This window comes from Neolamprologus multifasciatus, chromosome 8, assembly GCF_963576455.1.
Source record: "Neolamprologus multifasciatus chromosome 8, fNeoMul1.2, whole genome shotgun sequence".
In the NCBI taxonomy this organism is placed as follows: domain Eukaryota; kingdom Metazoa; phylum Chordata; class Actinopteri; order Cichliformes; family Cichlidae; genus Neolamprologus; species Neolamprologus multifasciatus.
Window position 1 is genome coordinate 2470767 of NC_140446.1, and position 27021 is coordinate 2497787.

General features: G+C 42.6%; 1 protein-coding gene across 2 annotated transcripts; it reads left to right on the forward strand.

Annotated features, from left to right (window-relative positions):
• Positions 1-241: 241 nt before the first annotated feature.
• On the forward strand, positions 242-26195 carry abca5 (ATP-binding cassette, sub-family A (ABC1), member 5). 2 transcript variants are annotated; one of them, XM_085170458.1, is made up of 38 exons: positions 242-396; positions 3154-3323; positions 5212-5398; positions 5493-5666; positions 6931-7028; positions 7266-7492; positions 7577-7718; positions 7854-8042; positions 8339-8486; positions 10183-10360; positions 10638-10696; positions 10890-11176; positions 12242-12361; positions 12450-12588; positions 13072-13162; positions 13307-13446; positions 14345-14464; positions 14570-14771; positions 15039-15205; positions 15660-15787; positions 16005-16142; positions 16225-16338; positions 16488-16658; positions 16742-16855; positions 17886-18023; positions 18158-18226; positions 18309-18400; positions 18619-18742; positions 18904-19021; positions 19100-19191; positions 19360-19535; positions 19687-19762; positions 20059-20153; positions 20338-20457; positions 20545-20697; positions 22677-22756; positions 22841-22896; positions 22982-26195. In XM_085170458.1, exons 1-38 carry the CDS (start codon positions 384-386, stop codon positions 23120-23122), a joined length of 5046 nt encoding a protein of 1681 aa, XP_085026584.1. In that variant the 5' UTR covers positions 242-383; the 3' UTR covers positions 23123-26195. The 2 variants fall into 2 exon arrangements, with proteins under 2 accessions (XP_085026584.1, XP_085026585.1); XM_085170459.1 differs by lacking the exon at positions 242-396 and adding an exon at positions 405-610.
• Positions 26196-27021: the final 826 nt, after the last annotated feature.

Below are 27021 nucleotides of genomic sequence, written 5' to 3' on the forward strand. Positions count from 1 at the left end.
TGTATTGTACTTAAGTGATTTGTAATAAATTTTATGGCTAAGCCTTTGGCATTAATGCTACGATTTAATAAAATTATTTTTCTAATTAAAGTGAAAATTTCCCCAAACAAGAGATATTTGTTCGCTTCATTTATCAAACGACATGCTCTGTTTGTGAAATGAAAATAAATGCCTGCTGCTGCATTCTGATTGGCGCAGACTCGCGTCAGCATCACCGAGACCAAATCTGATTGGCCGACATCACATTTCGGGGCGTTGCATCTGACAGAAGGAAGTAGAGACGCAAGAAACCAGCTCGTTTAAGGGGTGTTTACCTGATACTTACAAAATAAAATCTGTAATGTAATGCCGTTAAATCGCGAGCTGAGGAAGGATATGTCTTAATGTATTTCATACGTGAGTATGCTGTGCTTGTTTTTCTGGAGCGGACGTGTTTTTAGCCCGGCGTACACACGCTGGCAGCTGTAGCCTGTTAGCTCGATGCTGCTCCGTGTGCCTGTGTTTCCATTCAGCGCGTCAGATTAGAAAAATACACTCAATCAGCCGCGGTTAATTCTGTGAAGAGGCTAGCTCACTCAGCTGCCTACACCTGTTCTGTTTTCCAGTCCGGGTGAGGACGAAGCGGCGACGCTAATGTCTGTCGATTATTTTTTCTTCTTCTTTAGCATATGGAAATATCAGCAGGTAGCAGGTTAGCCAGTTGTAGCTAACATCGGAGCGCTGTTGGCGAAAACAAGAAAAGCGGGTTTAATTTGCTTTATTAGAAACTTCTGACAGGTGTCATAGTACACCTGTATACACCGATACTGGGTCTCGGTTAGTTAACTAATATATAATACTATATATTACTGCAGCAAACTCTAAGCGGAGCGGAAAGTCCTTCAAATGAAAGTTTATTGTATGAATCAGCCAGGCAAAAAATAAATAAATAATTTCCTATAACTATATATTTGTAACCACCAACATGATGCTTTTGTTGTCAGAAATCCTTTGTAAAAGACCCAGATAGGCAGCACTTCAGTCAGCAGTATTTGTGCAGACCAGTAATGTAACGAACACATAAACACCACGTCACTGGATTTTACATTATAAAGAAAATCAAGAGCTAGATGGTAAAACATCCAAAATTTAAACAAAGTTTGGGAAACCTAGATCATCAGAATATGTTCAGGGCTCGCAAAATCGCTAGCCCCAGGACGTCGGGCTAGCGATTTTTCCAGTCGGGCGACCAAAATCTATCTCTGCCCTGCCCGTCGGGCTATCGTAGGAAGGAAAAATATATGTCAATGCTTTTGCATTCTTTGGGAAATGTAGCTGGGTAATTATGTCATTGGCATCGGTGAGGCACTGTCAATATGTGACATATTGAAATCGCGTTTGAATTTGCGCTTGTTTTTTGCTTTCACTTTGCAATCGCCCGAACTGTGTATAGAGAGCGACAGTACTGATGGTGAAAAATGATAATTTGCGCACCAATTCCTCTGACATCGTCTTATCAATCGTTAGCTTACTATGCAAACATGACAAGTGAAATCTCCCGCAGCTTAAACATGTGAGAGGTTGATCGCGCAGAGAATCGCTGAGCGTTATGTGAGTGCCTGTGTAAAAGCAGGATATATATTTTAGCTCTGCTGAGACAAATAAGACAGGTCAGGGTGAAGAAGTGACAAAACGGAAAAGTTATGACAAATCAGACTATAAGGCAAAAAGAAAGTGCAGCTTTATGGTTTCATGGACAAAATAATTTCTGTGGCTGCAATATGACGAGCTAAATAACCAGGGCTGCACATAAGTGGTCCGCAGGTGCACATTCGCTGTCAAAATAAAAAAACGCGCATAAGATAAGAAGTTGCAACGCGTGTTTGCGTACATAAGATTTTCTGGAGGAGGACAGACATTTGTTTAGAACTCTTAAAGATGTCGAAGAAGCAAAATCCTTCAAGCAATTACTGTGATGTTCCTCCACCTCCAAAGAAATGTCAGGAGTCCGAACCACAAAAGAAGCACGTATTCTCGGGAAAGTGTTTGCAGGAGGTGAGCTGGCTTCAAACAAATGATGAACGCACAGAGATGTGGTGCAGAATGTGCCGTGAAAATCCCACTCTAGCGGACAAAAACAGCCTTTTATATGGACGCAAACGCGCGTTGCAACTTCTTGTAAATAACATAATGTTCTGCCGGGTGTGTTGTTGGTTTTCCCTCAATTTCTGAGTCGACAAGCGCCTTTGTTACTGGGACCAGTAATTTTAAGAAAGGCCCCATTAGAACCCATGAGAAATGCAAGAAATGCATTATTGCTCAGTCTGCAATATCTTTCCTGGAACAAACACCAATTGCAAATAACATACTAAAAATAAACCTGAAAAATCTGTTTAGAGCAGCTACTATGTTGCAAAGAGTGAACTACCACTGGCAAAATGTAGCAGTCTTTGCAAACTTCAAAAAGCACATGGCCTCGATCTTGGTTCCACTTGCCTCTTACCCGTGACTTCAGTGAAATTTCAGATTGAGGATCTGACACAGACTGATTCATGTTCTACACAGTTCTTACAATTTCATAGAAATTTCTGTTCAATTAGAACCAAGTATTTGAGTTGATGATTGTAACTTTTATACAATGTTGTAATTTGTGTTTCAACAATTTTTTGATTAATGTTTTGTTTCCGTTACAATAATATACTTTAATGTATAATATTGTAACGGAAACAAAACAGGAAACAAAACATCAATCAAAAATTTGCTCTCTTTTTTATTCGGGCTACTTAAATTTATTTTGGGCTACCAAAAACTTAAGAGTCCCTGCCCGAAGGGCTACCAGGGATTTTGAAATTTTGCGAGCCCTGATGTTGCAGTTTGAACAGACATTCTTAAAGTAACTGCCTCCAGGTCACATAAATGAATCCTCCACCTGAGAATTTGTTAATATTTTTTGCAGCAGTTTGGAGTCAGAACGAGCTGAAAGTTTAATATTTCATCATCACAAAGCAAAGCAGCCTTTAAGATGCTAGAGGGAAATAAAGCATCAGTTAGTCTGCGGGATAACTGCAGACTAACTGATGATTGCTGTATTGATTCACTGTCTTAAGTCCTCCTGCTCGAGTGCATAATGTCCGGGGCTTTTAATTTCTTCTCTGCCATCTATGTCCCTTGCAGCTGAGGCCAGGATTAGTGAGAGGACCTCTCGTCCGTACGTTATCCACATGAGGAATGCTGGGAGCATGCAGCCCGTGTACAGAAGAGACGCTGGAGTCTGGAACCAAACGAGAAGTCTTCTCTACAAGAATCTGCTCATCAAATGGAGGACCAAGCAGCAGAGCCTGCAGGTGCAGAAACATTTTATTTAAATCCAATAAATAACGAATGTTTCCAGAGTTTCTGAAACATGCGATTTTTACCATAATCTAGCAGCCTGATGTCGAGGTGTGTTCTGGTTTCTGGGGAGGTCTCGGCTTGTGTCACTAAGTCGTTGAAAAGGTCGTGTTTTTACACCTGTGTGCTAAAAGTCGCTAAAAGTTGAAGTCTTCTTTCTGCTTTCTATTTCTGCTTTGTTAGACCATGCATTTTTTATTCGGATTTAAGTTGCGTCTATGCATTTTTTATGTGCCTGTGTATCAGCTTTTCTTTTGACTCGGAGCTCTCTGGGACCGCCTCCATCTTCCTCAACAGCAGTCAGGGCCGCCCTGAGCTCCGCTGTGAATAATACAGCCTGTTTATTTCACTCACAGACCAGCCATTACCCCAAAGACTGGATTTGTTCTACATTTTTAGAATCTAGTAATCTGTTGCAGTGTTTTTGTGAGAAGTGTAGTTGTTCAACAAGAAACTTGAGCTTTAGTTGGGAGAAGAAAATGTTGACACCATATTTAGGTTGAGTTTTGTACACAGATGATGCCAAATTACCTAGAACATGCTTCACACTAGGGCTGCCATGATTAGTCGACTAGTCACAATTAAGTAGTAGGATTTAAGAGTGTAATAACGGACTGAAACAGAAGATGGCAGCACTGCATGTACAAGGATGCCAGCTGCCGTTAAACCCCGAAGAAGAAGCAGCTCTGTCCCAGAATTCATAGCGCGGCCCAGCTCAGTTGTCAACAATGGCGGCAGCTAGTTAGTTTTAATATTACTCTTATTATTCTTTCTGGGTCACAAAATAAACGTTTAACATATTTTTAGGTGAGAATGTAGCTGTGTAAACCTCAAATATCTGCTCAGTTTATCAAGACACCACATATTTTCAAAAGCGCTCCGACGTTTTCGGAGACGTCTGTTACCCACTAGGTCGATAGCTAGCCGGGGGCTAGGCTAACTAGAGCCGTGAGAACACCGGACTCCACCGCGGTCTTTCGCTACTCAGGTTAAACATGATATACAAGTCACTTAGATAACTTAAAAATGTTATTGTCTGCCATTTTTTAGTGTTGTATTTTATTTGTTCCTGAGTAAATCGGTTTGGCTGAGATTAAAGTTATAGTTTTTACACAGCTGAATAAGCGTCAAGCAGACAGCTGATTATCAGAAGTGTGAGAGAATATACTCCGGTGTCCCGTTATATTTTAGATAGCAAGGAGTTTATTAAACTTCACCGAAACAATAAGCAAATTTCATTAAAATTTAATAAACTATCATCTTGTCTTTATTTTTAGTTAGCACATACCATACACACTTAAAGCTGTAAGCTAATTATAGTTATATAAGAGCAGATGCTGCTGGTGCAATAAGCTGTAGTTGTACGTCCAATGGATGATCTGATTAGTCGACTAATCGCTAAAATAATCGGTGACTAGTCGACTATCAAAATAATCGTTTGTGGCAGCCCTACACACTACATAATCATCTCTCTTCTCTGGTCCTGTCTACCACAAGCCTCAAACTCCAGACATGCTGCCCTCTGAGTTCAGCCTTACAGGTTGTTTATCAATAGGAATATAATTTTTTTCTTTTTTTTATCTTGCGGTTTGGTTTTGCAGTTAGAGCCGCTGTGTGCATGCAGTCATCAGTGAAAGGAAAGTCTTTTCTCACTAAAATGTACCTGTAAATTCATTTCCTGTCCCACAGAGCATGAATTTTCACCAACTTTGGGTTGTAATGCTTTGGACATACAGAAGAAAACATATTTAAGAGATGACGCTATATCTGATCTGACCTGGGGGATATCAGGGTTTACTGAGCAAACCTATTCACATTCCTTCTGTGTCCCTGTCTGTGCAGGAATTGATCCTCCCTCTGCTCCTGTTGGGGCTCCTGATACTCATCAGCACCCTGAATCCTCACGTTTACTATGGCGGCATCAGCACGACGGAGCTGGAGAGTGACAGCCACTTCTTCAAAGGCCTCGGCTACACACCAATCAGCAACATCACCACTTACATCATGGAAGAGGTGGCTCAGAATATGCGTAAGTCTGAAAACCATCTGCGGGGTTCTGTGTCCGTTAGGTTTGTGCAGAGGGTTTGAAAAAAACAAACCCAGCATTTTTTCCCCTCCTTCAGTTATGCAGGATCGTCTGGAGATGTTCTCCAGTGAGGAGGATCTGGAGAACGCCAGCCTCTACGAGCCCTCCAGCTACGTCGGCGTCGTGTTCATGGACAGCTCGGCCACATCTTACAAACTCCGTTTCCCGCACAACCAGCTGCCTTTACCCAGTGACTACACAGAGTCTATTGGTAAAGCCTAATTATTGAAACTATTATACTTTCTCCCGCTTTATTTTTATGGATTGGCTTAACTTTATTTTAAATGGGTACAAAGTTTCTACACTTTGTCCGTCACAGTGACAGATCAGAAGCTCATTTGTGTTGTAGACTTGCATACATCTTCAGATGTGCTGCTAACTGCCTTTGAAAGAGTCCTTTGGTGTAAAAAAACCTTCATAATGAATCGTTTAAAGTACTCGTGCTAGTTTAAAAGGAACAGCAGTCAGTGGGGGCATTGCACATGATCTTGGTGGTAAAATCCTTAAATGAGTTGTCATTGTAGCCCTGGCAGGGCGCAGCAATGCTCTGCTGTGATTGGTACTTATTTCTTTGCCCTGGTGAGTGCGTCTTGCTCTTTCTCCATCTGTAGTTGCCGCCCTTCTACTGCTGGAGTATTTGTTTGTTTTTTTTAAGGGTTAAAGGCTGCTGACTCCTGGGCGTTGGTGATTTTTACGGTCTTGACTTATTATTTTGTTTAGTGGCCAACTTCTGGGTTTTCCTTTAGTTTTGCCTCCTTTATCTCCTTTTTTTTAACCCACTTTTTGTTAATCTCCCTGCTTCACCTGGACACTTAGGGGAACATAACATGGACTAATAATTTGTTATTATGAAGATGTTGAAGAGAAAATAAGTGGGAAGTATCAACACTGGATCTGGCTGTCACCCAGAGCATCTGAGAGCGTTTCCTCTCCATTAATCAGACATTGAAGAGAGAGAAAAAGTCGATTTAAACCTTAAACATGCTTCAGCTTTCTGGATCCTGACTTGTAGCTCTTTTGGTATGAAGGAAAATAAAAAGATGGAAGAACACATGACTGTAAAAGAGATGATTCCCTCTTAGAGCTGAAGTGTGACGAGCTGTGGTGTTGTTTTATATTTCATACAGAAATTATCAAATTTAAAACAGAAGTGTTGAAATCTTCAGACTTTTAGCCTGGATTTATATTGATTCTTACACATTTACTTTAGTTTTTTGGACTTAAAGTGTATTTATTCTATTTTTCCTATATTAGATTTTTAGATCATTTACTTTTGATTAATCTTTCCTTGTATTATTTTATTGAAAAGCTAGTTTAAATGTTATTTTATTGCTGTGATGTTTCATCTTTCTAATCTACTCTATATTGATGGTCATTGTATATTATTTGTTCTGATTTATATTATATTGAATCGCCTTTAACAAAGGTCCTTTACAAATACATTTTGATTGCTGTCGTTGCTTCGTCTCCTGCAGCCAGCTGCTTGTCGAGCTCGGTAAACTGCAGGGCTGCAAATTACTGGTACTCCGGCTTCATTCACCTCCAGTCTCTGATCGACGCAGCCATTATTCAGGTGAGACCGGCTGAAGCTCAGCTGCTACCGTGTGTTAACCACAGATACGTTATATGGTGGGACTTTAGTTATTTATTACAGCAGACACTTTTTTTTGCTGCAAGCTTGTGCCCGTCTTCTGTTTTGTCTTGTTGAATTTCGGACATTTGAACTGCGTTTTTCACACGTGGATTTTCTTTGACTACGTTCCTGAAAAAAGTCCCAGTTTTAAACTCTTTCATCATCTTTTGTGCTCAGATGCAGACAAAACGTTCGGTGTTGAGCGAGCTCGAACTGAAGGCGGTGATGATGGGTCAGCCCGGCTCTGTGGAGGTTCAGAAGTTCCCCCACGCCCTCATCTCCATCTACCTGGTCCTGGCGTTCACGCCCTTCGTCACCTTCCTCATCGTCAACGTGGCGGCTGAGAAGGAGCATCGTCTCAAAGACACCATGACCATGATGGGGCTTTATGACACAGCCTTCTGGTGAGGAGAAACGGCTTCGGCCGCTGCACATTCGGACGCTCGGACCAAAGAAACTCACGTTCGTGTGTACGTGTGGTTTGACAGGTTATCATGGGGCCTCCTGTACGCTGCTCTGGTGACCACCATGTCCATCCTGATGGCCATCATCGCGACGTACACAGCGTTGTTTCCTAACAGCAACTTCCTCGTCATCTTTTTCCTCATATTCCTGTATGGAATATCATCAGTGAGTAGAGCTGGGATGGAGGGAAAGCAAAGAAATGAAGAAATAAAACATAACTGTGGCTATTTGATTCCAGCCTTTGTGTTGTTAGTAGTGAACGTTCGTTCCTCTCATCCATATCCTGACTCTGTTCCACAGATCTTCTTCTCCTTCATGCTGACTCCGCTGTTTAAGAAGCCCAAGTTCGCCAGCACGGTGGGATCCATGCTGACGGTGGTGTTTGGCTGCTTGTCGCTCTTCACCGTCCTCGTGAAGGATTTCCCGCAGCCGCTGGTGTGGCTTCTGTGCCTGCTGTCGCCCAGCGCCTTCTCCATCGGCATTGCACAGGTACAAACACGCTCTGCTCTCCTCTGGAGGACTTTCCTGCTTCTGGAATAAATTAAATCGCAGCTTGTTGCAGTCCTCTCTCACCTCAGTGTTGATCCTGCTTTTGTTAATTTAATTAAAAATCATTTTTCTATTAATTGCATCATAAGTGATATCAGGTTCTTTCTGCAGCTTGCTAAAAATGTCAATATAATCTCTGCAGTTTTCCAGCCTTCATTTTTCAGAAAGATGAAGCTTCGTGCAGTAAATGCCACCGAGGCTGATCTCAGTGCGTATTTGTCTAATATCTATTTTAGGTTGTTTACTTGGAGGCACAGGGAGACGGTGCTGTGTTTTCTTCTCTGACTAACGGGCCTCATCCTTTGTACGTGCCGTTGCTGATGCTGGTTGTGGACTGCATCCTTTATCTTCTGCTGGCTATCTACCTGGACCAGGTGCTGCCTGGTAAGGGCAAACATATTTGAACTCAGTGCGTTTTTGCCAGAACAAATCCAGCAGCTATTAAGTTAGTAAAAGTGTGTTTTTGTAGTCACCTTTTTCTCTTTTACATAGTAGCAAAACAGCTGAAAATAAAGAGTGTTTACCCTCTATTCCCCCATGTGTCATAAGTAGGGGTGGGTTTTTATAATCGATGGGTTTTTATAATCGATTTATAACGTAAAATCGATTCATTAAAATCCTGAATCGATTTTTTAATATAAATTAATTTTGCCCGAAATGCCAGAATCTCAGGTTAAACCTCACAAAATTTCAACAACCACCAAACAGCTAAAACAGTAAATGAGAGCAGGAACACGGATTCTGCACAAAGACTTAAACACACAGCGCAACCCGCGGATCAGAATCAGTGAGATGTCGCCTTTCTCACGGTCGGGGCTGAAAGCCGACAGCTCGCTGATTCTGATCTGTCGGCGGGTCGGCGCTTTGTGTTCACGCCCCTTTTGCGCTGATTCTAAAGCTGTTAGTTTGATGTCTCTCCAAACAATATTGACCGAACCAGCAGCAAAAGAAGATCCAAACTACGCTTCACATAAACGCTCTCTTTTGCTTCGACCACGATGCACAGCTCTCTCTCTCTCTCTCTCCCCCCTCTCTGTACTGTTTTCTTCATTATTCGCTTGCTTGTTACGCACAAGTCTACCGTTGTTTACAGGCTGTCGGCCGACGTTTTTTCCTTTTACTTGCTTCCAAAAAGAAAACCTAATTTCTGCCGTTCAATACTGAACAAATTTAAACTTTTTAAAATTATGCAAAATGCAAAACGCTCAGCTGTGTCTCTAATAAAACCGCTGTAACATCAGAGGTAATGTTCATGTGTTGATTAATGGTTTTCTTTTGTTTTTGATGTACTGCAGAATATTTTTATAAAATCCCAGAACAGGAAAACTTTCATGTTTTTCTGTGTTTTATCTTCAGCTACTTTGACACAAAGGCCTCTGCTGTGATGCTCACACCTTTGATAAAGTCTCGAAAGTGTCAGCTTCCTTTTTATAGATACAAAAATATGTAAATGTACTGATCTGAATTATAATATTTCTGACTGTCAAAATTTCCCAGATTCAAATCGAAGTGAATCGAATCAAATTAAATTGAATCGATTCGGGACCTTGTGAATCGGAATTCAATCGATTCTAGAAATCAGTGACGATACCCAGCCCTAGTCATAAGGCCCTCCTGGAATTATTTTGGTTGTAAAATTAGCCAAACATGTAAAATTTTCCATTTGAATTTTCTCTTTAGTTCAGGATTGGGGAACTCCAGGCCTCGTGTCCTTGATCCAACACAGCTGATTTAAATGGTTAAAATGACCTCCTCAACATGTCTTGATGTTCTCCAATAGCGCTACAGATCAGTAGAAGCTTTTGGGCATTGAGGAAAAGAACAAACTGAGATCCCACAGCAAGTTTGAAAAGCCCTCCAGCGGTGTGCAGAGTGGGAAATAAACTGTCAGATGTTTCCCTTTTCACCCACTGAGTGTGTGCAGCACTGCTCTGCAGATCCATCTGTACTTCAATTAGCGTTCCACCACATTGATCGTGCAGCATTAAATCGCCCCGCTGCTGGTCGAAGCTGATTGGGTTAGCAGTTCTGTTTGTTTTGTGTTTTCATTTTATTTTCATGATGATTTTCTGATACGCAGGTGAGTTTGGAATGCGGAGGTCCTTGATTTACTTCCTGAAGCCGTCCTATTGGTCCAAACGCAGAAAGCGCTATGTTGAGGTGAGCTCGGTGTACGACACCGAGCTGAACGGCGCTCCTGGTGGGGACGAGTCTATCGAGCCGGTTTCTCCCGAGTTCAGAGGGAAAGAAGCCATCCGGTAAAAGCCTGAACTTACCAATATTTCATTTTATTTTTATGTCAGTGCTCACAGAGTTACTTTACTAGAAGTATGGATTCAGAGGACTGAGAGATGGAGGCTCTGAGAGCTTCGGGTAGATCAGCGTTAGGCTCAGCTGTAGCGTCAGCTGAGGAGAGCCTGCAGGTCCAGCCTGTAACCTGAGAGCTGCTCTTCAGCTGACTCTGCTGCTGCGTTTACGCTTCTCTCCTTTCAGTTTCACTGTTTCTTCATTGCTCACTTGTTTTGTTTCCAACAGCATCAATAACATCCGCAAAGTGTACAAAGAAAAGGACAACGTGGTGGAGGCTCTGAGGGGTGAGTGCTTTTCTATGATTATACGTGTTGTTCAAGGTTACAGCATGAGTCATGTGAAGGTGCTGAAGATCCAACCTCAGTAATAAGCAGAAAGCCTGATTTACATGGTTAGATTCGATATTTTTCCACATTCCTACAACGGACTGAAATAACATCCCGTATCTCCTCCTGTTTCTTTACCTCTCCTTCTCAGGTTTGACCTTTGACATCTATGAGGGACAGATTACAGCTCTGCTGGGACACAGCGGAGCTGGAAAGTCCACCCTCATGAACATCCTGTGCGGGATCTGCCCGCCGACGAACGGCACGGCCACCATCTACGGCTCGCCCGTGGCAGAGATTGCCGACGCGTCCGAAATGAAGCAGCTGGTGGGAATCTGCCCTCAGTTCAACATCATCTTTGATGTGCTCACGGTGGAGGAGCACCTGAGGATATTTGCTGCCATCAAAGGGATCCCACGAGCAGACATCGACGCCGAGGTAAATGTGACGATCGAAATGTTCCCGCAGTGCAAAGTCTGAAACATTCTGACATTTATCAAAGTTAAAACCACACGTTTGAAGCATGACATCAAACCTATAACAAGACAAAGCATGGAAACACTGACACATTCTCCATCAGATGAAGGTATGCTTAAATATAGAGTAGAATAGAAGATCCTAATACAAGATATTTGTGCCGGAGCAGGGAAACTATCGGTGACACCAGGGTTGATCGACATTAAAAGGTGATTTGTAGTTCTTATAAACTAAATGGCTTAAATTCGACGGCAAGCAGAAACTTGAACAGTGGCTGCGAATCTTGAGAAGAAATCTTTTCATCTTTAGCTGATGAAACCCATCACCACAGAGCTAATAAGAAACCAGGAAACTATCAGCCAATCATGTTGCTGCACTGGCATATGCACAAACACACAGTAGTTTCATTTCCTATAATTTCAGGGTGTGTGGTAGCAAACGTCTTCTTATCATCCTAATCTGTGGTTTCCACAGCAAAGCTGGTAGATTAGAAATGTTCTTTGCTAATCATCCGACTGACATTTGTTCAGTGCTCTGGAGGGTTAGACTGTTTTAATGAAGTTTTAACAACTGTTTTAACTGTTTAATTAATGAAGCGCAGATGTAGTTGAAGTATAAGTTAGAAGTATGTATAAGAAAAAGCGCTCTTTGTGAACAAATTTGACACATTTTGGTGATTCTATTCATGCAGTTAATATATCCAGTAAGTGATGATGCTTTAAATTAGATGGGAACCTCAAATTTATTGTAAAGATGACAGCAGAGTTGTGAGAAGTCTTTAAATCCACTGTTTAAATAGTAAAAATGACACACGGATGGGGTCTGTGTCTATTTTCCTTAAGATTTAGATTTCATAGAAAGATGTGGAACGTGGCTAAACTCCAGAGCATGTTGTTGTCATAGTTTTCATGTATGTGCATTAGTGCTTCCAGCAGGAGAATATGTGACATTCTTGAGGTTGTTTAAAAAGCTGTTTCAGTAACAAGTGCTTGTTGGGCCTTAGTGTGACGTTTCCTTCTCTGACAGGTCACAAAGGTGCTGAAGGACCTGGACCTGGAGAAGATCATGACGGCTCAGGCCAAGAATCTGAGCGGAGGCCAGAAGAGGAAACTGTCTGTGGGCATCGCCATTCTAGGAGATCCCAAGGTACCTGTGCGCAATCTTACTTCAGCTTTTTTCCAATCCAGACACCAGTCCTTCTCGGATAACGTGGGTTTGTGGTCGTTTCTGTCAGATCCTGCTCTTAGACGAGCCCACGGCCGGCATGGACCCCTACTCCAGGCACCAGGTGTGGTCTCTGCTGAAGAGTCGCCGGGCCGGCAGAGTCACTGTGCTCAGCACGCACTACATGGATGAGGCAGACATCCTTGCTGGTACGAATGCTCCTCGTTGTGTAAGATACACAAACCCACACTTTGGACTGGAAATATAGACCAGAAATTGTGCTTTATTCTTATCCTGGATGATGGTATCTCAGGATCTTCTAGCTTGATCAATATTTTCATCAGGAGCTGGTGTTGCAGAAAACTTTCCGTCTTTTCTTGATGATGTTTAAAATAAAACCGTTTGACCGGATGAACAGTTTTCACTCATGCATATTTTAAAGTATACTGCTAACATGCTCCAGCTTGGTGATATTATTCATCAGGAGGTCAGCGCTGAGTTTGCTTCCTTGCTGCAGGAGAATTTCAAGAGTGAGATTGAAGGTGCAGAGGCGAGCAGAAAACACCAGCACAGCTTTATGTAACCGAGCAGCAGCTCCAGTTTTATACTTGACCCATATGAGAAGAAAGGTTTGTCTCCACGCGAGTTGAAAACATGTCTGATTTATTTCTTTTGAATGTTTGTTTCTGCAGATCGCAAAGCTGTGATCTCTCAAGGTCAGCTGAAGTGTGTTGGCTCCTCTCTGTATCTCAAGATCAAGTGCGGTGTGGGCTATCATCTAAGGCAAGGACCCCTTTATTGACTCTTACAAGAACCCAAAAGGAATAATTAATTCGATTGTTTTTGTTATTGCTGAGTTTAGAACGTGTATTAACCGCAGGCGTCTTTATCGAACTAGATTTAGATGTTTTTCTTCATCCTTTGCAGAATGTCTATCAGCGAGGCATGTGACGCGGAAAAGATCACGTCTTTGGTTAAGCAGCACGTTCCCAAAGCCAAGTTATCCCGACAGCACGAGGCGGAGCTGACCTTCACTCTGCCCTTTGAGAGCATGGACACGTTCCCAGGTTCGATTCACAGGAACGTCCGTCGGTCACATTTAAAAAAAGTTAAAGAAAAATCATGACATGAGTCGACCATACAGAGGTTTCCTTTGTGCGTGTTTGTTTTTTGAGTATTAAATTGTACTGATTACATCCATCCATCTTTATCCGCTTTATCTGAGGCCGGGTCGCGGGGGCAGCAGCCTAAGCAGAGAGGCACAGACCTCCCTCTCCCCAGCCACCTCCTCCAGCTTATCCGGGGGAACACCAAGGCGTTCCCAGGCCAGCCGAGAGATATAATCTCTCCAGCGTGTCCTGGGTCTGCCCCGGGGCCTCCTCCCAGTGGGACATGCCCGGAACACCTCACCCAGGAGGCGCCCAGGAGGCATCCTTGTCAGATGCCCGAACCACCTCAGCTGGCTCCTTTCGATATCGAGGAGCAGCGGCTCTGATTATATTTTTAGTTTACAGTCGGGTCACGTTTTTGCACGTTTATCCCGACTCTTGTTTTGTGCAGAAGGCTGATTCTCTGATAGCTGCCTGCTTTCTGTAGCAACACGCATGCAGCTGTGCACAGACATGTACTCCTAAATGTGCCCATCAGCAGCTTTTGGTTTAGCTGCCTTGCTTTGACATGTGCGTTGTATAAAAATGTTTTTAAATCATAACTCCAAAGCAATCAACTGCAAATAAAGCAATTTCCTGAACCTCTGAATCTGCACTGGGGCAGAGCAGAGTGATACTGGAGCAGTTGTTCCTGCTCAAAGGGGAAAGTTTACTTACTCCTGGCCTTCATGGTTTCTTTAATATCCTTTAAAAATATCCAGACAGCATTTTAAAAATAGAGTATGACTCAGTCATGATTCAGCTTCGACTGCGAGCCACGCAGCGCGCTGAGCGGTCCTGAATTCATCTTTCGCAGGCTTGTTCTCGGAGCTCGACTCTCAACCCAGACTGGGAATAGTCAACTATGGTGTTTCCATGACAACGCTGGAAGATGTTTTTCTGCGTTTGGAGGCGGAGGCTGAAGTGGATCAGGCTGGTGAGTGTGTCGCCAAACTGAAGATTGCTGCTGATTTAAGTTTTTTCGAACGGCAAAAGTCTGCAGGAGCTCTGGTGTTGAGTGAAAGTCGTTTCATGTTTTCAGACTACAGCGTGTTTAATCGAGAGCAGGCGGACGACGAGTGCGACGCCGCCTCCCTGGACGACACGGACCAGAGGCTGCTCACGTTCTCCGACACAAAGTCGGACGTTGTGACGGGTCACGCCCTGTGGCGGCAGCAGTTCAGCACCGTGGCGTGGCTGCACATGCTCAACATGCGCCGGGAGAGGAAGGCCTTCATTTACACGTGAGCGTTCTCTTTATTTTGGAGATATCATGGGTAAACCGGGCGTCTTATTTATTACCTTAATACAATATATGTTTTTTGTTTTTGTTGTTTGTATGTTAATCTGTCATATGATGCACACACATGCTCCATCTGCTCCTGCAGCTTAGAGTTAAAGAACTAAATGACATCCATAGTTTTCTGCCTCTTTGTTTGTGTTTTGAGGCTTATTTCCTCCCATTTATCGAGACTTTCCTGACTCTAACCTCCCCCTTCCTCCTCTTCCAGTCTGGCCTTGTTCCTGGTGTTTGTGGCTGCAGTCCTGGTTTTGTCGCTGGCCACAGGAAACATCCAGATTCACTCCTCAGACCGCCAATTTCTGCCAATTTACCTCCTCAGGAGGAACCAGGCGCCGCAGAGATATGCCACAAGCCTCCTGGTTCAGAACTCAACTGGTGAGTGTCGCAGATACAAACACGGCAGCCTGACAGTTTCTGTGTAGCTGAGTTAAAAGGCTTGTTGCACTTTCAGTGGGTTTTTTCCCTGAATAAGACTCGAGATCTCAGCTCTATCACAAAGCACAACATGATGTAAACACTGTGATGAAGCATTGCACTTCTGCACAAGTGTGAAATATCCCACTAACCATAATCATTACAATATGTCCCGTGGGTGGAATTTAACCGACCTCCTTGATGTTGATTTGAATTGTTTTTATTGAGCTTCTACATGATGCAGTTTTATAGTTGCAAGCTGTAGCCCCCCAACCACAATTAAGCTTCCTCTGAGGGGAGTCTGGGCTCACGCTGAGTGGCAACTCTGCCCATCTCTGCTTGGCCCGCTGCCCCTGTGACACAGCAGAAAATGGTTGTATGGATGATTTTAGCTGTGCCTTTTTCGTACCTGCAGGCTCTGATATTTCCGATTTCATCCACAACATCGAGTCTCAGGACATCAAAGTGGAAATGATGAAGCAGAGCGACTACATGGCGGCGGCTCCCCACAGCGCTGCCATCAACGTAACAAGATCCAGCAAGGTCACTTTAATATTGCATAGATTGAATTTAATTACTGATATCAGATTAGATGAAACTGGAGCACCTCCACCTACATATAATGTGTCACGGTGCTCGTGTTGCAGGCAGAGTGCTCTTTGTTTGAGGGCTGCTGGCTCCTCTAACTGAGAGCTTTCTGTTTGGATGGAGTGCTGAGTTCACGATGCTGTTGACACTTTGTTTCATGTGTTGTTAACAGGGTTTTAGATACAGCGTTGCATTTAACAGCACGACTGTTCACTCCCTGCCCATGACTGTCAATATACTGAGCAATGCTCTTCTAAGAGGTCTGAATGGGACCGGGCAGATCCGAACGTGGACCAAACCCTTTGAATATGTGAGTGCCTTTGACCAATATAGAGTCAGATAACAGAGGTCGTTTCCAAGACACTAAACGTTCCCTTTGTGATGCCCATCAGCAAATCCCTGATGCTACATCCTACGCGCTGGTGTACATAGAGGCGATCATACTGGGAATGCTAGCAGCTGGAATGCCGGCATATTTTGCAATGGACCACACTCGAGACCGAGAGGTAACCAGTTAGTCACAGAGATAAAGACAGATTCATCTTTTCAACAAAAGATTTAGAGCACAGTGAGAACATCGGGCCACACAGTCACATTTCTCACATGTTTCTCGTCACTTCTGTGTTTTGTTTTGGGGGTTTTGTCCCCTTTGCAGATAAAGTGTCGCTCAACTCTGCGCATCTCTGGTCTCGTACCGTCAGCGTACTGGTGCGGTCAGGCAGCGGTGGACATCCCCTTCTATTACCTCATCCTGTCCTTCATGTCCATCATCCTTTTCTCCTTCCACACCGGAAACCTGCTCAACTCCAGCAACCTCTCTGCGGTGGTGCGTCCAGCTGCTTAAAGACTTTATTCCTCTATAATACAACACATATGTGACTTCATCTCACAGCTTCTGCCCCGCCTTAGGTTCTCTGCACCGTTGGCTTCAGCCCAGCCATGATTCTCTTCACTTATGTGTCGTCTTTCGGCTTCGCCCGAGTCCAAAGCAACAGGGATTTTTTCTCCGTCATCTCCATGATGGTGAGACTCAAACATGCGATCCTGAACAAGCCTGCTGCTGCTGTTTCTCCTTCTTTCTTCTTCTTCTTCTTCTTCTTCTTTCTTTTTTCTTTTTTCTTTCTTCTTTCTTCTTCTTTTTTCTTCTTCTTTCTTTTTTCTTCTTTCTTCTTCTTTCTTTCTTCTTCTTTCTTTTTTCTTCTTCTTTCTTCTTTCTTCTTCTTTCTGTATTTCTTCTTCCTTCTTCTTTCTTCCTGTATTTCTTCTTCCTTCTTCTTCTTTCTTCTTCTTCTTTCTGTATTTCTTCTTCCTTCTTTCTTCCTGTATTTCTTCTTCCTTCTTCTTCTTCTTCTTCTTCTTTCTTCTTTCTGTATTTCTTCTTCTTTCTGTATTTCTTCTTCTGTATTTCTTCTTCTTTCTTCTTTCTTCTTCTGTATTTCTTCTTCTTTCTTCTTTCTTCTTCTTTCTGTATTTCTTCTTCTTTCTGTATTTCTTCTTTCTTCTTTTTTCTTTTTTCTTCTTCTTCTTTCTTCTTCTTCTTTCTGCATTTCTTCTTCCTTCTTCTTTCTTCCTGTATTTCTTCTTCCTTCTTCTTCTTTCTTCTTCTTCTTCTTTCTGTATTTCTTCTTCTTCTTCTTTCTGTATTTCTTCTTCTGTATTTCTTCTTCTTTCTTCTTCTTTCTTCTTTCTTCTTCTTTCTGTATTTCTTCTTCCCTCTTCTTTCTTCCTGTATTTCTTCTTCCTTCTTCTTCTTCTTTCTTCTTCTTCTTCTTTCTTCTTTCTGTATTTCTTCTTCTTCTTTCTGTATTTCTTCTTCCTTCTTCTTCTTCTTTCTTCTTCTTCTTCTTTCTTCTTTCTGTATTTCTTCTTCTTCTTTCTGTATTTCTTCTTTCTTCTTTTTTCTTTTTTTCTTCTCCTTCTTCTTCTTCTTTCTTCCTTCTTCTTTCTTCCTTCTTCTTTCTTCTTCTTCTTTCTTCCTCTTCTTCCTCTTCCTCCTCCAAAATGCTTTAGATTGAAAGCTTTATTAAAAATAAATGAGTTGCTTGTACCTCAGGTGTGCGTCGTGTCAGCCTCGGTGGTTCAGTTGTCCTTCGTAAACAACAATCCAGTTTTGACAAGAACCCTGCACAACCTCTTGTGTTTGTTCAACCCGCTGTACCCTCTCATGGGCTGTCTCAACTGCATCACCAAGGTAGGAGCTCAGGGCAACAGCGGCTTTCTCTGTCAAGCATACAGCTGTGTTTTTCAAATAAATACACGATCATATATCATTGGGGCTCAGGCCGTTATTGGAGTCGTGTTTGAGAGCATCTCTCCATTTCTCAGGCCACCTTCCTCCCGACTGTCTACGAGGAGAACTTCCTGTGGAAGAACCTGCTCATTTCAGTTTTAGCTGTATGTATCATGTTTCAAGACGTGGGGGAAAAATGTGATAAACAAATGTCAGAACTGTATTTAACTGTGTGTCTGTGCTCAGCCCTATCTCCAGTGCATCGTTCTGCTTTTCCTGCTTCGCTGGCTGGAGATCCATTCTGGAGGAAGGACGATGAAAAACGATCAGCTCTGCAGGTGATGATCGCTTTCATCACTCTGATTACAGGAACCTCTGGTTTATTTATACTGAGCTTTATTGCTTTGATAAAGGTAGAAAGGTTTGTGAGGCTTTTGGAGTTACCCACATCCCTGAACAAAATGTGGTCGCAACCGTTTTACTGCAATAAAAACATATAGGTTTCGATGCCTACATTAAATGCAGCAGACCTGATGTTCTTTTAAAATGTTCACAGGATCTCATCCCAGTCCAAGGCCAAGGTGGAGAGGAACCTGGAAGAAGGCCAGAATGAAGACGAAGATGTGCAGATGGAAAGGGCCAGAGTCAAAGAGGCCCTCAGCTGTCAGTCCTGTGAAGAGGTAAATGTTTATAATACATAAATGAAGAATGCTGTTGAAGTCCCTGTTGAAGAGTCGAGGTGTAATAAAGATTAATTTAGCCAGGCATCTTTAGTTTTTGTTTCTCGTCAGTGATCTGAAGGCATTTTGCTACTTTTTCTGTCTTTTCTGTGTCTGTTTAGAAACCGGTCGTGGTTGTGAGTAACCTGAAGAAGCAGTACAAGGGCAGGAGAGAAGGATTTTCTCTAAGCAAGAAGAGGAAGCTGGCCACAAAGAACGTCTCTTTCTGTGTCCGTAAAGGTACGCTTAGTCTTGCTGCGTGGTTCCCAACCGGCCGACTTCACCCACAGTCTGAATCCTAACTTGATGTTTCCTCAGGTGAAGTTCTTGGACTGTTGGGTCCCAACGGAGCAGGAAAGAGCACCATCATGCACATGTTGGCCGGTGACACTGACCCCACTGCAGGCCAGGTACAGTAGGATGATACTGAAGCATTCCTCGGTCTGTTTATTTAATCATTTCAGTCATGTTACTCATGGAACACTTTTTTTTATTTATGCTGTTTTTGTCAGCTGAAACCCCCCCTCCCCCCCAAATTAAACCAAGAAAACACTGAATGTTTGCTCGTCTTGGTCCAGGTGCTGCTGGGAGACTACAGCACTGAGTTTCGCTCAGTGGACAATCCTCTGGAGCACGTGGGCTACTGTCCACAGGTGAACCCTCTGTGGCCTCGGGTCACTCTGCAGGAGCATCTGGAGATCTACGCCGCCATCAAAGGCCTGAAAGGAGAGGACGTGCCGGGGATCATCAAACGGTAAAGTCTCGGTTTCCCCCTGACGTTCGACCACAGTGATTTCTATTTTTAACAGTCAGACAGTCAGAGATGATGTAGATCTTTAAATCTTTTCGAGAGAAAGAGAGTGTAAAGTTAATAACGGCTGTTGTGTGTCTGCCGTTGCTGTCAGTGTGGTGAATGCTCTGGAGCTGAAGGACCACTTACACAAACAAGCCAAGACTCTGTCTGCAGGACTCAAGCGGAAGGTGAGGAGACCCTCCGCCTGCCTATTAGTCTGCTCGATTATAATGTTAATGCTGTGTTTATCCTGCCTGATAATAAAGTATTTCTCAGAAACCTGGTGTTAACAGCACTAACGAGTCAGAATATTTTAGCCTTTTAAGTTTAATTGTATTTTTCGCGGCAGTGGCGTTTAAACATCTCACTTCAAATGTAAAAGCCTTAAATTTATGTTGTGTCATGAAACACATGAGGTACTTCGAATCTTTTCTGTTATAGTTTTACAGTATTTGTATGATATTATTGTGTTGTATGTCTGCAGTTGTGTTTTGCCTTGAGCATGATCGGGAATCCTCAGATCGTCTTACTGGATGAGCCTTCATCAGGGATGGATCCAAAGTCCAAACAGCGCATGTGGTGAGATGATGTTTTCCTCACAGAAACATTTTTCTGCCTTTTTCTTGTTTCAGATGTGAAGATGTGAAGTTCTCTCAAATAAATGTTTCTTTTCTTTCACTGCCAAATAATGTGTTTAATTTCATTAACAATGCTACCGTTAAAAAAGCTAAAGTACGTAAATCGTTCGCGTTTCTTCGTGTAGGAGGGCCATGCGAGCCGCTTTTAAGAACCGTCAGCGCGGAGCCATCCTGACCACTCACTACATGGAGGAAGCCGAGGCTGTGTGCGACCGCGTCGCCATCATGGTTTCTGGGCAGCTGAGGTTCGCTCCGCAGTTGCTTTCTCGATAATTTCTCAAACGTCCGAGTCTCGGCATAATGCCTCTTAACGCTTGGTCTCTTTCCTGCAGATGTATCGGTTCCATCCAACATTTAAAAGGAAAATATGGCCGCTGTTACAGTTTGGAGGTGAAACTGAGAGAAGAGCTGACGGGGCTCCAGCAGGTGGCGCTGTTGCATAAGGAGATCCTACGAATATTCCCTCACGCCGCTCGGCAGGAGAGGTGAGCCCTGACCTGTCTGTGTCTGTGTGCAGTTCAGGGATCATTTTGATCTTAAATCTTTGGATTGGTAAAAATCCTTTTTCTGTCACATTTAATCCTTGTGCAGTTTCAAGTGTGTCTCAGTGTTTCTGCATGATAAAGAAATGCTGCTGTAGTTAATGAAAGACATCTGTGTGGACGCAATAGAAAAGCATAAATATCTCCAGAGAAGAAAAAAGCTGCAACTTTTCAGTCATTTAACTGTTCGTTACCTGATTGGATGGACTTTGGTGTAGTATGAATGAAAGTGGGAAAGGTGTTTATCAGGACAAGCTGTGAAATTCTTTAAAAGACAAGACAAAATGTATATCCTCATTCACGTTTCCTAAACGTGTCCAGTGGGCTGGATTGTATCTTTGATCATAAAGCCAGCGAGCACCGATGGCGGTGAAGAGAGCACCAGATGGGAGTGCGGTCACATGACTCCACAGCAGCTAGTCCAGCTGTGAAACCTTCAGTGTTTTCTTCCTGTAGATGGCTTCAGTTGATTAACACCTGTCTTTCTTCCACTTCAACTACACAGTGACGGACACTTAATGAATGCCAGCAGCACACTGTAAAGGAAAGCAGTGAACCTTATAAAACTGAGAAAGCAAAAATCTGATCCAGAGTAAGAATTTTGTCCTGACTGAAAGACAGAATCGTGCTTGTGATTAAAATATGATTAACGGAACAGCCCAGTTTCAGCTGTTCACAAAAACTGTGTCAAACGTTAGAATGAACCGTTAGAAGTTAAACACTTTGTAAAGTAAAATAAAATTAACTTTTCCCTTAAAATAACAGTTGGGAGTCGATATCCTGTGCTTTCACGTTTTTTTGCTCAACGTGTGGGACGTGTTCGAGGTTGATTGAATTTATATATTTAAAAGAGACAGTGCAGTTAAACATAGTTCAGGTGCAAGACATGAGACTGATGTACCGCACACAGGTTTATAGCTACTGCTAATTGTCAACAATTTGTCCCTTGTTGGGCTTACAATCTAAACAAATACATATTACAATAAAACATTTTCATAAAACCAAATTACATCATAAATACAATTACAATTGATAGACAATAATTTAAAATAAAATTAAAATCATCAGATAAAACGACTACAACTTTGGTTTCCCTTTAACCTTCAATGTAAAAGATCTAATGTCTGTGATCAGTTTGATATCGGTTGGAAGTTCCACAGACGTCAGGCCTTTATAGAAAAAGCTGACTGACCGAATGTAGATCTGCGATATAATATCTTGCAGTTGCCGTTCACCTTACTCCTAGTAACACGATTACTTGTCTCTGAATGTATCTATTGAGACACTCTGGGGCCATCCTATTTATACATTTAAAAACTAATTTAGGATAACACCAATGATTAAAACTCTTAAAACTAAGTTATACTTCTGTAAAATGTGACAATGATGCCACCGAACCGATTTTTTAATCCATTATTTTTAAGGTTTGATTATATAAGGACACCACAGGCTGAAGTGTAGATGGTGCTGCTTGGGTCCAAACTGTCATACAATATGAAAAATGCGAAAATATCATAGAATGCATAAATAACTGAGCTGCTGAAGTGGGTATATAGTGCCGAATTAACTTAAAACAATTCAGATTAGCCTCGACAGTCTTAGAAATCTTCTTTACATGCTTGTCAAATTTAAGATGTGAATCTAAGATTATTCCTTGTTTTAGGGGTAGAAGTAAATGTACCTACTGAGGGTGTAGCAGCCCTAAAGACTCAAACAAATGCAAAAGAGCTTAAATAAAAATGTTAGAAATCAATAAATGAGGCAAAACATGAGCTTTTATATGATATATGATTAAATTCAGAGTCAAAACTAGAAGTCAACTAAGAGCGAAAAAAGAGAGGAGGAAGCATTATGGAAAATAGAGCCGTGGAAACACCGACTGTGTGTCCCAGTTTAATTCTGTATGTGTGCTGTTTTTCCAGCTTTGCTACGCTGATGGTTTACAAGATCCCCATGGAGGACGTCCAATCACTGGCCAAGTCTTTCTCCCAGTTAGAGAGCGGTGAGTGAGTGCTGACCCGTCGTTTCTCCTCCACAGCTCTGCTCTCTCTCCCGTCTACTTAATCTTCTTTCTTTGTGTCTTCAGCCAAGCAAACCTTCAACTTTGAAGAGTACAACTTCTCCCAGTCCACCTTAGAGCAGGTAGGCTTACAGGTCACGCGGCCAGTTTGTACTTCCGATCTGGATTATTCACTCAAAGCTTTCCTTGCTTCCTTTTGTCCCGCAGGTGTTTATGGAGTTCGCCAAGGAGCAGGAGAACGAGGAGGACGAGGTGGGCTCCCTCAGCACAACTTTCCAGTGGCAGCGGCTGCGCCAGGACGGCTCCGTCTCGGTCAACCACACAGACAGCATCGTGCACCAGCTCTGAACTCCACCCGAGAGGGAGCCGCCCGGTAACTGACCAGAAACCCGAAACTGCCAGGCTTCAGCGCCTGAGGGCTCACGCCAGCACTGCCCCACAAACTGCACGCCCACCGCCTTTAAAATGATCGTCAGACCTGCGTGGGTGGAGGGGGCGGGCCTTGCATACACTGGGATTGACTGTGTGTTTGGGCTGTTGTGGCCTCTTCCTGCGGGCCTGTGGGAGCGCATGTGTGTGTTGCTGTCGTCCATCGGTGCTTTCTGAATCGCACTGACCGAGGGGCCTGCAGTCTTTCTCAGCACGCTGATGCCACACTTACTCCTCTTTCTAATGTTTTTTATCTTCACAGGGAGTCTGTTAAATGACAAAAGAAAAAGATTATATATATATATGTGTGTATATATATATATATAATTAATTTAAGCTTTGTGATCCTTTCCGTCCGTCCTCCTGAGCAGGAGTGTTACTGTAAATGTGTTTTCTCGTCTCTTCGGGTGTGGGGTTTTTTTTTGGTTTGTTTACTACCGTCCATAATGGTAATGGTACCAAAGCAGCACATCTCTGAACCACACCTCCTCACGTATTGGCACTGACGAGTATCTTTGGTTTATTAGTGTTGGTAGCACGTGCAGAAGTCGCTCTGTCGTTGATGTGAGCCTGTGAAGTGAACCTCTATCTACTAACATGCCTAAAGAGACATGCTACAGCTCTTTAAACCTTTAAAAAAACAACAAAAAAATAAACTTACTCCTTTTTATTCTTCTGAGGCTGAAGAAAAGGCTCATCTTACACCAGCATCCTCATCTTAACGTCCCGACCTTCGTTCTCCACAGTGTTTCAGCATGCACGCTCACAAAGAGGAGGCTGGTTATTTTATGAGCGTCGCCCGGCAGCAGGATGCAGGAATATAGTGTAGAATATGCACACCAGTACATGTAGCACTCCGCCCTCATCTCATGACACTAGAGAGACGAACGACCTCCGAGGTGGCGCTAGATGGATCCAGACGGGGCTCGTTTAGGCGTTCTTTTCGTAACAGATGTTGAATGTACGCTTGGCCTCCGGTGAGAGGAAGGTTCGTAACTCAGTGACCGCTCCGTGGAGCTCCTGGCGTCACTCGTGTTTCACGTTGGTGCCACTTTGGATCATGCAGCTGTGTTTTGTTAACTCTGTTTAGCTTATTTGATGTGTGTATATTGTGCGGTTTATAGTGTTTGTGAGTGTATTCTAGCACAGGGGTGTCAAACTCATTTTAGATTCTGGGTCCAGTTTTTCTTGATGCTGTTTCTTACAAACGTGTAAAGAAAGCAGATTTTTGCCTTTTTAAAGACGTTTAAACTCTTAAAGAAATCATCTGTAAAATAAGAAAGTAGCAGCTGATCATTGCCTGGACTTTGATCTGTAATGAAAACAGAAACTTTTAGTTAATTCCCAGAATTTTACTTTGTTTCTTCTTTTTGCACAGTGGAAAAAAAATGCACATTTTCCCAGGATTCCTCCTGGATCATAATGGGATCTTTAGGTGGTGACGATGCATGTAAGCACAATTACTCCACATACACTAATAAGACGTCTGTGCTACTTTACTTAACAAATCTCTCTTTCCTTGTTATTTCAGTCATTTCATGAAAAAGGGGAGGGATTGAAAATATGTTCTTTTTTTTTTAGGGAAAGTGGTGCCAAATTGCTTTATATTTAGGAAAAACTCTCCTTACTTTATAGGCATAGTTTAGTTTGGGGGGGCAGAACTAGCTTTAGGAAGAAGGCGGTGAAGTGACCTCTGGCTCAGATGAACTGGACGAGTCAGACTCTACTTTCTTAAGCACAAAACGCAGTCCAAGCTGTAAAGCTTCTTTTAATCTTCACTTTATGTTTGACACCTCTGATCTAGTAGATTTGTACCAGGGAGTAACATTGTTGGTGCACTACCTATCAGCAAACCGACAAATTGTAATTCTTTCATGACATTCAGGTGTGAGGATTTTGGGTTAAAGGGAATTTAAGACACTTTTTACGATGTTTGTTTTATTTCTTTAGTGATCATAAATGCAGCCAGGAAGGAGATTTTTCTGCAGATCGTGACTACGTGTATTTTTATTTAATTTGAGAGCGTTGCAGAATGATGTGCCGGCACAGGGGTGGATCAAATATCTGGAACACAAGTGTTGTGCAGCAACATCACAAACTCAGTCCTCACAGTTGGATTACCTGAGCTCACAGAGGATGTGTGGGTGTGTTTGTGTGTTGCTGGCGTGTTGGTGTGGTCCAACATTTATTCCAGCATTTATTCTATTTCCTGTCCTGAGCCCGGTCGTGTGTGTGACTCTGTTTTTGAGGTGTCAGGGATAAGTTACCTTCATGTGTTTATGCAGGAGGTGAGTAGGAGCTCAGTGTCAGAGCTGTGTTTGTAAAGATGTATTACATACAAGAAACATTGAAATATACCTTTAGTGGAGGAAATGAGTGGGATTTCTGCTATTATGTCCTTATTAAATGTGAAAACTGAAGCTCTGTGGGAATGTTTGTGCACACATGTAGCCTTTAGTCTGCAGACTGAGTAGAAACACTGGCTCTGCTTTAAGTTAAATGTGTGTGCTGAGTATCGACAGGTGGGCCTCTCTGGACTGTCCCATATACACTATTGTATAGAAACTCATTTTATATTCATTTTCCCAAGTGCAATGAAGAGTTTGTTTGCATGTGTGTGTTGTGTCTCAGTAACATGTAGCCATCCAGAAACATCTGCTCTCTTTTCACTCCGAGCCCTGCCTCCGTTCGCGTGACGAAAACCAAAATCCTCTCCGGCGGAGCGTTTAGACGACTGGCATCGACATTGGGGCAGCTTTTATTTTATTTTCCTGGTGGTGGTAAAATTGCACTATTTCTGGGAAATTTTATAACCTTTCTTTATATTATGCAATCTTTGTAAGATTATTTGTGCACTGACTTTATTTTTTAAAAGACTGTGGTTTAGCTGTGTGCCGTATTTTCCTCCTATCGCGCCCCTTTGTTTGATTGGACACTCGTCCCTCTATGGTCTCTACTCGACCTTTTCATGATTAAATGTTACTGTATAATATTTCTTGGCCTTTTATTTGTAACAGACCATCCAGCCAGAGACAGTTTGGTGGATTGTGGAGATTTTTAGAGCGATGCACCGAAGGCAGACAGTACGGAGAACTGTGCACGTGTCGAGCAGCTCGTCATTTCTTCATATTTTGCAAACATGTGGAAATATAGTATACGAGGCAAAAAGAGTTTATACAAGTATAATTAGCTAGAAAATGAATGTTTGTGTCACCAGATTTATTCTTTTACAGTCTGAACTCTGAGGCAGCTTTCTGTTGTTTCTTTCTGGAATAATTCTCCAAACTTTAAAGGACATCTGGCCCATTGGAAGCACAATATAAAGAAATGAGGGTTGGCTCAAGACTTTTGCACATCGGTTTATTTCATAGCAAAAGATCACACACTTGCAACAAAGTTTATAAACTCAGGAGTTCAATTATTCTCTCTTTTTTTTTTAGCTATGCACCTGAGTTGGTTTCTTTCACAGCGTCACCAAACAGCAGGTAGCACTAAATCCTGACTGTATCTAAAAGATGGAAGACATAACCATGATGTCACTCGCTGTTTTTGGACTCTGCATTTTGAAGCCTAAATATTACTGATTTGGCTGCCACTGAATTAGGGTTCTTGGAGAAGTTATCATAGTTAAGTGGTGTGTTAAATTAGCAGCCAGTGGTGGCGTTAATGCACAGACACAGTTACCTGGTGGTTTATTAGCAACAGACGAATAAAATACTATGAATTTCAGTCACCAAAACAAATTAATGAGCTTCTTTTGTGGTTATTATTTGTCTGATAATTCCATTAAAATGCTCCAGAAGGGACCAGCACCACAT